The sequence below is a fragment of the Rhinoderma darwinii genome, chromosome 12, assembly GCF_050947455.1.
Source record: "Rhinoderma darwinii isolate aRhiDar2 chromosome 12, aRhiDar2.hap1, whole genome shotgun sequence".
In the NCBI taxonomy this organism is placed as follows: Eukaryota; Metazoa; Chordata; class Amphibia; order Anura; family Rhinodermatidae; genus Rhinoderma; species Rhinoderma darwinii.
In genome coordinates, this window is record NC_134698.1 from 40587606 (window position 1) to 40601786 (window position 14181).

The following is a 14181-nucleotide window of genomic DNA, read 5'->3' on the forward strand; positions in this document are numbered from 1 at the left end:
AGAAAGAGCAGCTGATGTAGCCGGTGCCAGTGCTGTTAATATATCAGTTGATATACTGAATTGGATAAATGTAGATATGGTCCAAGCTAAATGAAATAAAATAAATGTGCACAAGTCCCCGGGACCAGATGGGTTACACCCTAGAATTCTTAAAGAGCTTAGTTCAGTTATTTCTGTCCCCCTTTTCATAATATTCAGAGAATCTCTAGTGACTGGTATAGTGCCAAGGGACTGGCGCAGCACAAATGTGGTGCCTATTTTCAAAAAGGGCTCTAGGTCTTCCCCGGGTAATTATAGACCAGTAAGCTTAACATCCATCGTGGGGAAAATGTTTGAGGGGCTATTGAGGGACTATATACAGGATTATGTGACAATAAATAGCATTATAAGTGACAGCCAGCACGGTTTTACTAAGGACAGAAGTTGTCAAACAAACCTAATCTGTTTTTATGAAGAGGTGAGCAGAAGTCTAGACAGAGGGGCCGCTGTGGATGTAGTGTTTTTGGACTTTGCAAAGGCATTTGACACTGTCCCCCATAGACGCCTAATGGGTAAATTAAGGACTATAGGTTTAGAAAATATAGTTTGTAATTGGATTGAGAATTGGCTCAAGGACCGTATCCAGAGAGTTGTGGTCAATGATTCCTACTCTGAATGGTCCCCGGTAATAAGTGGTGTACCCCAGGGTTCAGTGCTGGGACCACTATTATTCAACTTATTTATTAATGATATAGAAGATGGGATGAATAGCACTATTTCTATTTTTGCAGATGACACCATGCTATGTAATATAGTTCAGTCAATGGAAGATGTTCATGAATTGCAGGCAGATTTAAACAAACTAAGTGTTTGGGTGTCCACTTGGCAGATGAAGTTTAATGTAGATAAATGTAAAGTTATGCATCTGGGTACCAACAACCTGCATGCATCATATGTCCTAGGGGGAGCTACACTGGCGGATTCACTTGTTGAGAAGGATCTGGGTGTACTTGTAAATCATAAACTCAATAACAGCATGCAGTGTCAATCAGCTGCTTCAAAGGCCAGCAGGATATTGTCGTGTATTAAAAGAGGCATGGACTCACGGGACAGGGATGTAATATTGCCACTTTACAAAGCATTAGTGAGGCCTCATCTAGAATATGCAGTTCAGTTCTGGGCTCCAGTTCATAGAAAGGATGCCCTGGAGTTGGAAAAAATACAAAGAAGAGCAACGAAGCTAATTAGGGGCATGGAGAATTTAAGTTATGAGGAAAGATTGAAGAATTAAACCTATTTAGCCTTGAAAAAAGACGACTAAGGGGGGACATGATTAACTTATATAAATATATTAATGGCACATACAAAAAATATGGTGAAATCCTGTTCCTTGTAAAACCCCCTCAAAAAACAAGGGGGCACTCCCTCCGTCTGGAGAAAAAAAGGTTCAAGCTGCAGAGGCGACAAGCCTTCTTTACCGTGAGAACTGTGAATCTATGGAATAGCCTACCGCAGGAGCTGGTCACAGCAGGGACAGTAGATGGCTTTAAAAAAGGGTTAGATAATTTCCTAGAACAAAAAAATATTAGCTCCTATGTGTAGAAATTTTTCCTTCCCTTTTCCCGTCCCTTGGTTGAACTTGATGGACATGTGTCTTTTTTCAGCCGTACTATGTAACTATGTAACTATGTAATCCTTGCCCCCAGTGATCCAACAAGGAGGCTCCGACGGCACTCCCAGTGGTTGTTTACATGCAGATAGCATGTGACCGCTGCAGCCAATCAGAGGGCTAAGATGTGCTCAGCAGCCATTTGTTGTATTTCTGTCATCAAAGCACTGGATAGCCAAGGGCAACAATAGATAAGTATTGCTTTTTTCGGTTTATTTAATTTACAGCCCCTACTAAAAAACGTTCACCTTTCAGAGAACCACTCGGGGCCTCACCGTCCATGAGGAAAGATAAGCATCTTGCCTAAGGCGGCGGCCTGCTGCCTCTCTGAGGGGGCGGCGGCACCACTGAAACCAGCCGCCGCCACCCCCTCCTGCACTATAATTGTACCTGCGTCTATAGGATGCAGATACAATTACATGCAATCAATGAAGTGAGCGGAGCGTCATCATGCCACTTGTATTGTTGAATGACAGGGCAAGGCACCCTGCCAATCAGCGCCTTTCAGCGATGCAAGCAGCACGAGGACGTCATCGCGCCACTTGCATCGTTGAAAGGCACTGATTGGCGGGGAAGAATGACTTGCCCTGCCACTCAGCACCTTTTAACCTCGCCAGCAGTGCGATGATGTCATCGCGCCGCTTGCGTTGTTCAGCCCCAGCAGACCTGCTCAGAAGAGAGCAGGCCTGCATTGCAAGAGGACGGCGCAGGAACGGGTTTAGGTGAGTATGTATAGTTTTCTTTTTCTATTAAGAGCGAGGGGCTATATGTGGTGCACTATTTACAGGGGGGCTATATGTGGAGTACTATCTATGGGTGGGCTATATGTGGGGGCTATATCTGGAGCACTATCTACAGGGAAAGCTATATGTGGAGCACTATCTAGAGGGGGCTATATGTGGGGCACTACCTATAGGGGGGCTATATATGGGGCACTATCTACATGGGGCTATATGTGGGGCACTATCTACAGGGGGCTGTATGGGGAGCACTATCTACAGCGGTTACTATCTACAGGGGGATTTGTGTAGGGCACTATCTATGGGAGGCACTATCTAGAGGGGCTCTATGGGGCAGTATCTACAGGAGGCTCTATAGGGGGCACTATGTATGTGGGGACCTGTCTACAGGGGGCTCTATATGGGACATGGTCTACAGGGGGCTCTATGTGGGGCACTGTCTACAGGGGGCTCTATGGGGGCACAATCTACATGGGGTAGTGTGTGTGGGGTGGACACAGTGTATGTTGCAATTATGATCAGGGGCACAGTGTATGGTGCTATAATAATCAGGGACACTGTGTATGGTTCTATTATAATTAGAGGTGCAGTGTATGGCGCTATTATATTTAGGGGCATAATGTGTGGCACTATGCAAATTTTATCTTCGTTTACAGGTGCAGAAATGTTTGAAAAGTGGGAAGCCGAAGACATCTGAGCGGAAAACTACAGAAATGGGCTGTGGCTGGGGGAAGTCATCATAGAGGAGACGTCATGGTGAGTCACTTAATGTAAATGTTTATTCTGCCTCTAATCAGCACTGTAGTTACTGTATGATCTGCAGCGAGATAATGGGTGGAATGATTTTTTTTGAAGTTGCTAGTGATGTAGAACAGCCAGTGGGATGTCAATCAAGATCTGGGAGGCACCATTTTAATTTTCGCCTCAGGCACCAGAAAACCCAGAATCGACCCTGTAACCACTTTAATTGAATTATGTTTACTTTTTTGTTTGTGGGGACCACCCCATAAAATACCATTTTTCAGTGCAATTTTGGGACCAAACGCAAAATCTGGACCAGGAACTTCCCAAATATCACTTGCATTTATAGCAGTGGGATTATTCCTTTATACTTCTATTATGCAGCATTTGGGTGGTCGAGCCCTGGTGCTGCAACGACCTCTACCCCCGTAATTAGGCCTCTAATAGACACTAGCCAGACATTCAGGCTGTTTTGACCTACCGAATCTGTCAAAGAATCTAGTCAGAAAGGATTAATACACTTAATTTCTTATGTGAACACTAGGGTCTTGATCTAAGAACTGATAATTTAGATTTTAATTACTACTGGCTCTTGACTGTCAGGTATGCTAAATAATCTCTCAATAATGGTGGATATATTGGTATGTTTGTTTCATGCTACAAACTACACAGATCATAAAATGTCAATAGTCTTAAGATAAAATGGGTGATATCAGACATACCGGTGAATTGCAGCACCACATATGCTGGATACTGCTGCATAAACTGCGTCTCCATAAACAGAGAGTTGCTGATCCGTGCATTCTGGGGGACATAGTACTTGGGCAGACTCTCTTTTTAAATCCATTCCTCTCATGGAGCAGGTTACAGGCACCGGAGCTGCGTGTAACATAGAACCGTTATAAACTTGATAATACATCAATACACTTTATATTAGTATTATGGTTAAAATGGCTACAAAGTACCCCTACATGTAAACTTGGTGTTCCCAAGTATGTGTTTATAAAGTATAATTACATACGTTTGAATGCTTACCACATGATCTGATGAATGAAGGTGGCTGAACGCAGCACAGAATGTTCTTAAAGGGGTTTTCCCAAAATCAAAATTTATTACCTACCGACCACTGGGACCACACTGATCCCAAGAATGAGCTTACCTGGCCATTCCTGTCCCATATGATTGGAGTGGTACTGCGCATGCTCGGCCACCGCTCCATCCATTTTCTATGGGACTGCCACATGCTATCTCTGACAGTCCCATAGAAATCAAATTGATCTGTGTCCGAGCATGTACAATACCGCTTCATTCACATGGGACGCACAAGGACGGTCAGGTAAGCCCATTTTTACTGTGAAGAATGAACAATATAATGACAGAATAAATTGTTCTGAAGTAAAAAAAATAGTGTAAACCCAGAAGATAGGGGGGTAACTGATGCCAACTAAAAACTCAAGATCAATATAACATAAATAAAGCAAAGTATTAATACAAAGCTTTTTTTCTTCAATACACATCTCTATATAATGAAAACTATGTTCAACAGTGATTTTATGCTTTAAATAAAGTACTAACGGATTAACAGTTTTTTTTAAAGGGATACTGCCAAACTTAAAATTTATGGCATATCCTCGGGATATGCCATAAATGTCTGATATGTGCTATAGGACCTGCACTTATTTCTAGAACGGGGGTCACTCGATTCCCCACTCGCCCGGTTAAGCGGATGCCGCATCAGGCGGAGGATTGATGGAGAGGTGGCAACACATATGTGTGGCTCCCTCGGTTCATTTTTGTAGGTGTTACAGAAACAGCCGAACTGTCTTCCATAGCTGGCACGACAGACCATTACTTTTATTCCTCTGCTTTGCTGCCTGCCACTGCATCCGTTTTACTGGGCGGGTGCCCCCCTCCCCCGTTCTGGAGATAAGTGCAGGTTCCAGAGCTGGGAACCCCATCTGTCAGACATTTATGGCATATCTAGTGGATATGCTGTAAATGTTTTAATTGGTTATACCCTCTTGAGTGCTTTTTGTGCATTACTGCATTTTCTTTAAAGTGGTTATCCAGGATTAGAAAAACATGTCAGCTTAATTCCAAAAACAGTGCCTCACCTGTCCACAGGTTGTTTGTGGTATTGCAGCTCAGCCCCATTCAGATCAATGGAGCTGAGCTGCAATAGCAGATGCAACCCATAGACAGGTGTGGTGCTGTTTTTGGAAGAAAGCAGCCACATTTTTGTACTGCCTTTTAAGGATCATAATTTGTGTGAAAAAAAATAAGGGAAATTTGGAATAGTATGAATATTCTGTAGTAATTAAGGGCAATAGAGAAATAACTACATCTGCAATCTCAGTCTGTTTTGTAACCATCCATATAAGATCACCCACAGAGATGCTTCTGGAGTCTGATATGCAAAAACACAAACCGATGCGAGGCTTCAGGGATGATCCGTGTCATCTACCATATTACCGTAGCCATTACTTTTATGTGAATATCAGAACCTATAGGCATAAAATGCTCCCTTGTAAAATCATAATCAACCAATGAAAAAGTAAAAGGGAACAATCCATGGTAAAATATAACAATCCATAGATACCTGAACTGTAACTAGACATGAAGAAGTGCAGCAGTGTACATCGAAGTATTCATCAGTCCTGACAGTATAGAGCTATATTATACATATATCAGTTCTGAGTGGAGACTACTTAATTAATTTCCATTGCATTATGTATAATCTAGTCTTCACCATAAGGGCCCTTTTACACTGGCCAATTACTGGGCAAACGAGCGTTCCCAGAACTCTCGTTCCTGATAATTTCCCTGTGTAAACAGGGCAACGATTAGCCTATGAAAAAGCAAATGCTCGTTCATCGGCTGATTGTATTGTTTTAAATGCCCATAATATTATTGTTGTCGGCCGCACATCTCCCTGTGTAACCAGGAAGACGTGCTGCCGACATGATAGAAATGGATGGGGATGAGCGATTGGAGTAACGGTCGCTCGTTCACCATACTAGCTCCTTGTGAAAGGAGCAAACGAGCGCCGATCAACGAGCTGTCTTGTTGATCAACGCTCGTTGTACCGGCCAAAATGGGACGGTGTAAAAGGAACTTAAGGCTCCGCACGAACAGTATCAGTATCTAATAAAGATTAAATTGGATAGTGGCTGCAATCTAGACCTGAGCTAAATAAAATGCTAACATAGAGTTATACAAAGGGTGAAAAGGATGTGTTCAGCTTACTGTGAGCCATACTAATTTGATGATTTTTTACTAATTTATATCCAATTGGTGGGAAGCTTATGGAGGATGTCCAGTTAACATCAATGAGACATTTACATTAAAGCCTTTGATAGGATTTGGAGTTGTGAAGAGGACTTCTGGGCTCAGTTTCTTAGGAAATGGGATGTTGATTAGGCTTCTAGAGCTCTGCAATAAAGATGTAAACTGTGCCTGGTTCACTTCATACACACCTAGATATACATCAAAGCAAACGCTTCCAGTCATTTTTGCATGTTCGTGATTTGCACCTATGAGCATTTCCAGTAAATACCTTTTGCTGCCTCATAGCCCACACAATCCCCTATGAGGATTTCTAGCTCTCTTTTTTTATTGCATTTCCTGTAAATTTTTTCAGTTTTTGCAATTGGAAAGCAAATATGAAGAAAATGCTGTTGAATGGACCATATGTTCAATTCAAAAACCAACTGTTAGACACACACAGTAAATAATACAAGAAAGTATTGTATGGTAGAAATTATGCAACTGTCTAGTGATTTTTATTGCTCTTGGTCTAAATTTGTATGTTCTAAACAAAGGTGTGGTCAGCGGGCTTCATCTTCCTTTCCACACTAATGAAATTTTATTTTATATGGATTTTAGGATTTGACAATAAAAAGCTAATAAATGTATCTGTTAGCTAAATTTCTTGCAAACCAAGAACAAGGTACGTCTATAAAGGGACCTTTGCTTAAAACCACAAGCACAAGTGCATCCAGACTTCCACTCTACACCCGCTGCCAATAGGCAATAGGTTCCATTGCTGTCACGGCAGGATTAGGGTGGGAAAGGACTAAAACTTATTTGGCCTTTGTCAGGGGCCATTTCTTTAGCAGAGACCCGAGTGGCTGCCGAATTCCCTAACATCCCATTAGTTTACTGGTGTTTCCACACTGATTTTTAGGCACATGTTCAGTTGCATGTTCCAGGTCCCTTTACTGGAATAATTGAAAAACAGATGGATGAAAAATTTAGCAAAACAAATATGTAACCCATTAGTGAGAAATTAAAATTTCACGTATCTAAAAGGGGTTCTTAGATATCAACATTTAGAGTTAATTTCAGTGGACACTAAATGTACTATTTTGTAATATACACATTGTTAAAATCCAGCTCCAACAGAGACGTTGGTGACCAGCGCTGTTTATGTATTGTGTACTTTATTACACGGCACACGTTCCAAAATATAAAGACAATATCCTTTATTTCATCTAGTTAAAACAAATAAAACATTCCTAGGAAGGACTGTTACACGTTTCAAACAGGAGATCCTTAGTCATAGCTCAGGACCGAAAAGTGTTCGAAAAGTGTAATCATCCTTCCTAGGAATGTTTTATTTGTTTTATCTATATAAAATAAAGGATATTATCTTTATATCTTGTAACGTATGCCGGATACCAGTCCTCTTTCACTAAACTGCTAAACTTGTAGCTGACACAGACTATGCGGATCCGAGCACCAACTAGATCAGGAGAGTGGTTTTCAGGAATACCGACCCCATACTATACTACATATATACTTGTCATTGCCCATGCAGTTATTAACCCCTTCCCGACATTTGACGTATCCATTCGTCATAGTCGGGTAGGGGAAGTTTGGAACGGGCTCACGGAGTGAACCCGCTCCATACGATGCGGGTGTCGGCTGTATGTTACACCCGACACTTCAGAGTAACGAGTGGGATAACGCTCGAGCGCGATCCCGCTTGTTTAACTTGTTAAATGCCGCGGTCTATAGCGATCGCAGCATTTAAATCATTAGAAAGAGGGGGAAACCCCCTCTAACAGCTCATCGCGCCCCTGCAATGCAATCGCGGGGTGACGATGGTTGCTATCGCTGCCTGGGGGCCTAATGAAGGCCCCCAGATCCGCCATCTTTGTGCTCCTATTAAGCGCTGCCTCCAGCAGGGCTTAATAGAAGCCTGTCAGAATCATGACATACTGCAATACATTAGTATTGCAGTATATAGTGCAAGCGATCTAATGATCGCTGGTTAAAGTCCCCTAGGGGGACTAATAAAAAAGATTAAATATTAGTAAAATAAAGTAGTTTTTTTTATGTAAAAAAAAATAAAAATATTAAATGCTAGCGCATAGTAAAAAAATAAACTAAATAAACATAATTAGTTTCGCGGCATCTGTAAAAGTCTGAACTATTACAATATATCATTATTTAACCCGCACGGTACGCTGTAAAAAAAATAAAAAATAATTAAACAGAATCGCTATTTTTTGGTCACCTCATCTCCCACAAAAAATTAAGTAAAAAGTGATCAAAACTTCACATGTACCCCAAAATGGTATCATTAAAAACTACAGCTTATCCTGCAAAAAATAAGCCCTCATACCACTTAATCGATGGAAAAATAAAAAAGTTATGGCTCTTAGAATTTGGCAACACAAAATAAATTTTCTGCACGGGTGTCCCGAGTACTTCAATTCATGCGATGGAGCATTGACCTGCATAAAAATCATAGTTTTCTTGAAAGATTCAGACTTTTTCCTGTACCACTGCTTGATGAAAGTGTATTCTAAAAACTGACAGAAGGTTTGGGAGTTGATTTTTACTCCATCTTCAACACGAAAAGGTCCAACTAGCTCATCTTTAATAATACCAGCCCATAGCAGTAGCCCACCTCCATCTTGCTGGCATCTGAGTCGAAGTGGAGCTCTGTTCCTATGACTGATCCAGCCGCAGGCCCATGCATCTGGTCCGTCAAGAGTCACTCTCATCTCATCAGTCCATAAAACCTTTGAAAAATCTGTCTTTAGATATTTCTTGGCCCAGTCTTGATGTTTCAACTAATGTCTCACATTCGGTGGTGGTCGGGTTTCAGGCTTCATTACCTTGACCATGTCTCTGAGCACGAACATCTTGTACTTCTGGGCACTCCAGGGAGGTTGCAGTTCTGGAATATGACAGTACTGGAGGATAATGGGTTCCTGGTCACTCCACATTTGATTCTTCTCAAATCTTTGGCAGTTAATTAGCGGGTTTCTTTTTCTCAACACGCTTCTTGCGACCCTGTTGACTATTTGCAACAAAACGTTTGATGGTTCTGTGATCACGCCCCAATATCTTAGCAATTTCAAGAGTGCTGCGTCTCCCTCAAAGACTTAACAATTTTTTACTTTTCAGAGTCAGTTAAATCTCTTTTTTGGCCCATTTTGCCAGAGGAAAACAAGCTGCCTAATAATTATACTCACCTTGATATAGGGTCCTGATCTCCTTAGGCCGCACCTTCTCTCATTACACAAATACACATCACCTGATATGCTTAAATCCAATAAGCTGTCAAGTTTATGCAGCCTGGAGTTGGAAAATATGCATTAAAATGATGATCTGGTCAAAATACTCACTTGGCTAATAATTGTGCACACAGTGTATATGGACAGTGACATCAGGGGCTCCTCCAGGAACGTAATCCCCGGCCAGAGCATTGTTAACGCTGTGGCCGGGGATTCCGCTTCTAGAAGTAGCTCCTGACGGCACTGTCCATATATGGACAGTGAGATCAGGGGTTCCTCCAGCCAGGATAGGAATCTATGGCCAGAGCGTTGGTAACGCTCTGGCTGGGGATTCCACTCCTAGAGGGAGCCCTAACGGCGCTATCTACAGGGGGTGTCTGCCACTATCTACTAGGAGGAGTGTGGATGTATCCACAAGAGGGGTGTGTGGCACTACCTACAGGGGGACTGTATGGCTTTATCTACAAGGGGGTGTGACACTATCTACAGGGGGGTGTGTATGTGGCACTATCTACTAGGGGGAGTGTGGCACTATCTACACGCGGTGTCTGGCACTATCTACTATGGTGGAGTATGTCGGGAAAGAGGTTGGGGGGGGAGCAAGCTGAATGTCTGCCCCGGGTGCAGGAGAACCTAGCTACACCTCTGAATAAAGATTATTATTTTAACTGATTGGTGGCTATAGGCAGCCTGAATTGTACAATTTAACACTTTGTCTCTGCTGGAGATTTGGTGCTCTGTATATGAATAATGGAGTTCCAGCCACCAACATGATTTATTAAGAAATTAATCAGAACAGGATTTTGGACATAAAAAACACATTGTGTAAAAATGTAGACAATCACTTTAGGATTGTTGGGAGTTTGACCTCTGGGACTCTGAGAATGAAGAATGTATTCCCTTTACTGCTTTTCCCTAGACAGTGGTTCCATGGCTATTCACTACGCAGTGAACTTCAGCACATCACAGCTCTATTAAAGTGAATGAGGCGGGCTCCAGTTCCCTGCACAGCCAGTTATCCAGGAGCGTCGCTGTGCAGGCAAAACTTCGAAGTACGCAACGCTAAATCAGTGCTTGTGGATCTGTGGGTGTCCCAGAGATCAGACCCCCAACAAAAATAAAGTGATTGCGAGCATATGCCATCAGTTTATAAGATGGGAATAAAACCCTATTATGGTAAAGGATAAAAGATTACACTATGCTGTCTGATAAAAACAATGGAAACTTGATGTAACGGGAGCTAATTCTGAAGTTTCATCACAAAAATCCTATTAATTTAATATGGATGTTAACGGAAATGTTTTTTGTAATACTGAGGGAGCAGTAGAGACTTGTTTGGTGAAAAACTTTAATATGCTAATGCCCTTCGATAAATTAGAATTTAATTTGGTTAAGTACATGCAAATAATTTTAGATTAGTAAAATGCCACCATATTATCACATTGGGTTTTGTCCCATAGGAACCAGGCCCCTTTTATTTTCATAAAGTCCTCTGTGACCTAAATCTGGAGAATAACATATGAGGTACTGAGTCAATACATTTTCTGTGCAGCACTGTGGTCAGTGGCGTAACTACCGCCGTAGCGGCTGCTACGGGGCCCGTGGCATGAGGGGGCCCGTGTCGCCCGCCGGCACGGGCCCCCACCATGGCTGGAGGCTCCACTAGCAGCCGCTATGGCTGCTACAGCGGGACGCCACTGAACACTACGGCAGAGCAGGGAGGTATCTCCCCGCTCTGCCATTAAACAAAAGGACTTCTGGGGTCTGTGTCGGCAGCTCCGTAGAAATGAATGGAGCGCCGAGCGCGCTTGTGCGCATGCGTGACCCGCACTCCTTTCATTTTTATTGAGCTGCGCAGACGCCGGAAGTCAGAGGTTAGTCATGGAGAACTTCAGGGGACTTTGTCCCCCGTTCTCCTTATCGCTGCCAGCGATCACACATTTATGCCCTATCCTGTGGATAGGGGATGCATGTTATTTGTAGCACACACTGTAGGTCGCATTTTTTGGGGGGGTTGGGGACGCTGTATGGCGTTTCCTACAGGGGGGGGGGCTGTATGGTGTTCCCTGCAGTGGGGGGCTGTATGGTGTTCCCTACAGGGGGGGACTGTATGGTGTTCCCTGCAGGGGGGGCTGTATGGAGTTCCCTGCAGGGGGGGGGCTGTATGGCGTTCCCTACAGGGGGGGCTATATGGCGTTCCCTACAGGGGGGGCTGTATGGCGTACCCTACAGGGGGGGGCTGTATGGCATTCCCTACCGGGGGGGGGGGCTGTATGGCGTTCCCTACAGGGGGGGCTATATGGCGTTCCCTACAGGGGGGCTATATGGCGTTCCCTACAGGGGGGGCTGTATGGCGTACCCTACAGGGGGGGGCTGTATGGCGTACCCTACAGGGGGGGGCTGTATGGCGTTAGCGCCATACAGTCCCCCCTGTAGATAACGCCATACAGTCCCCCCTGTGGGTAACGCCATACAGTCCACCCTGTAGGTAACGCCATACAGCCCCCCCTGTAGGTAACGCCATACAGTGCCCCTCTGTAGATGACGCCATACAGCCCCCTCTGTAGATGACGCCATACATCCCCCTCTGTAGATGACGCCATACATCCCCCTCTGTAGATGACGCCATACAGCCCCCTCTGTAGATGACGCCATACAGCCCCCTCTGTAGATAACGCCATACAGCCCCCCTGTAGATAACGCCATACATCCCCCTCTGTAGATAACGCCATACATCCCCCTCTGTAGATAACGCCATACATCCCCCTCTGTAGATAACGCCATACAGCCCCCCTGTAGATAACGCCATACATCCCCCTCTGTAGATAACGCCATACATCCCCCTCTGTAGATAACGCCATACAGCCCCCCTGTAGATAACGCCATACAGCCCCCTCTGTAGATAACGCCAAAAAGTCCCCCCTGTAGATATCTACAAAGGGGGCTGTATGGCGTTATCTACAGGGGGGCTGTATGGCGTTATCTACAGAGGGGGATGTATGGCGTTATCTACAGGGGGGGGCTGTAAAAAAGGCACTATCTACAAGGGGGGGGGGTTGTGTGACACCCAGGGGAGGGGGGGCCCCAGTCAAAAGTTTGCTATGGGGCCCAGTCTTTCCTAGTTACGCCCCTAACTGTGGTCTATATAGTTACATAGTTACATAGTTACATAGTTAGTACGGCTGAAAAAAGACACATGTCCATCAAGTCCAACCAAGGGAAGGGAAAAGGGAAGGAAAAATTTCTACACATAGGAGCTAATATTTTTTTGTTCTAGGAAATTATCTAACCCTTTTTTAAAGCCATCTACTGTCCCTGCTGTGACCAGCTCCTGCGGTAGGCTATTCCATAAATTCACCGTTCTTACTGTAAAGAAGCCTTGTCGCCTCTGCAGCTTGAACCTTTTTTTCTCCAGACGGAGGGAGTGCCCCCTTGTTTTTTGAGGGGGTTTTACAAGGAACAGGATATCACCATATTTTTTGTATGTGCCATTAATATATTTATATAAGTTAATCATGTCCCCCCTTAGTCGTCTTTTTTCAAGGCTAAATAGGTTTAATTCTTTCAATCTTTTCTCATAACTTAAATTCTCCATGCCCCTTATTAGCTTCGTTGCTCTTCTTTGTATTTTTTCCAACTCCAGGGCATCCTTTCTATGAACTGGAGCCCAGAACTGAACTGCATATTCTAGATGGGGCCTCACTAATGCTTTGTAAAGTGGCAATATTACATCTCTGTCCCGCGAGTCCATGCCTCTTTTAATACACGACAATATCTTGCTGGCCTTTGAAGCAGCTGATTGACACTGCATGCTGTTATTGAGTTTATGATTTACAAGAACACCCAGATCCTTCTCAACAAGTGAATCCGCCAGTGTAGCTCCCCCTAGGACATATGATGCATGCAGGTTGTTGGTACCCAGATGCATAACTTTACATTTATCTACATTAAACTTCATCTGCCAAGTGGACGCCCAAACACTTAGTTTGTTTAAATCTGCCTGTAATTCATGAACATCTTCCATAGTCTGAACTATATTACATAGCTTGGTGTCATCTGCAAAAATAGAAATAGTGCTATTAATCCCATCCTCTATATCATTAATAAATAAGTTGAATAATAGTGGTCCCAGCACTGAACCCTGGGGTACACCACTTATAACCGGTGACCATTCAGAGAAGGAATCATTGACCACAACTCTCTGGATACGGTCCTTGAGCCAATTCTCAATCCAATTACAAACTATATTTTCTAAACCAATAGTCCGTAATTTACCCATTAGGCGTCTATGGGGGACAGTGTCAAATGCCTTTGCAAAGTCCAAAAACACTAAATCCACAGCGGCCCCTCTGTCTAGACTTCTGCTTACCTCTTCATAAAAACAGATTAGGTTAGTTTGACAACTTCTGTCCTTAGTAAAACCATGCTGGCTGTCACTTATAATGCTATTTATTGTCACATAATCCTGTATATAGTCCCTCAATAGCCCCTCAAACATTTTCCCCACGATGGATGTTAAGCT

General features: G+C 43.5%; 1 protein-coding gene across 1 annotated transcript in view; it reads right to left on the bottom strand.

The window, feature by feature from the left end:
* The window catches only part of COCH (cochlin), a 146257-nt gene that overhangs the window by 82864 nt on the left and 49212 nt on the right, over nucleotides 1-14181 (bottom strand). The window contains exon 3 of the mRNA XM_075844668.1: nucleotides 3852-4008. Within this exon, the coding sequence (XP_075700783.1) occupies nucleotides 3852-4008 (157 nt within the window). The remainder of the gene's footprint in view (nucleotides 1-3851; nucleotides 4009-14181) is intronic.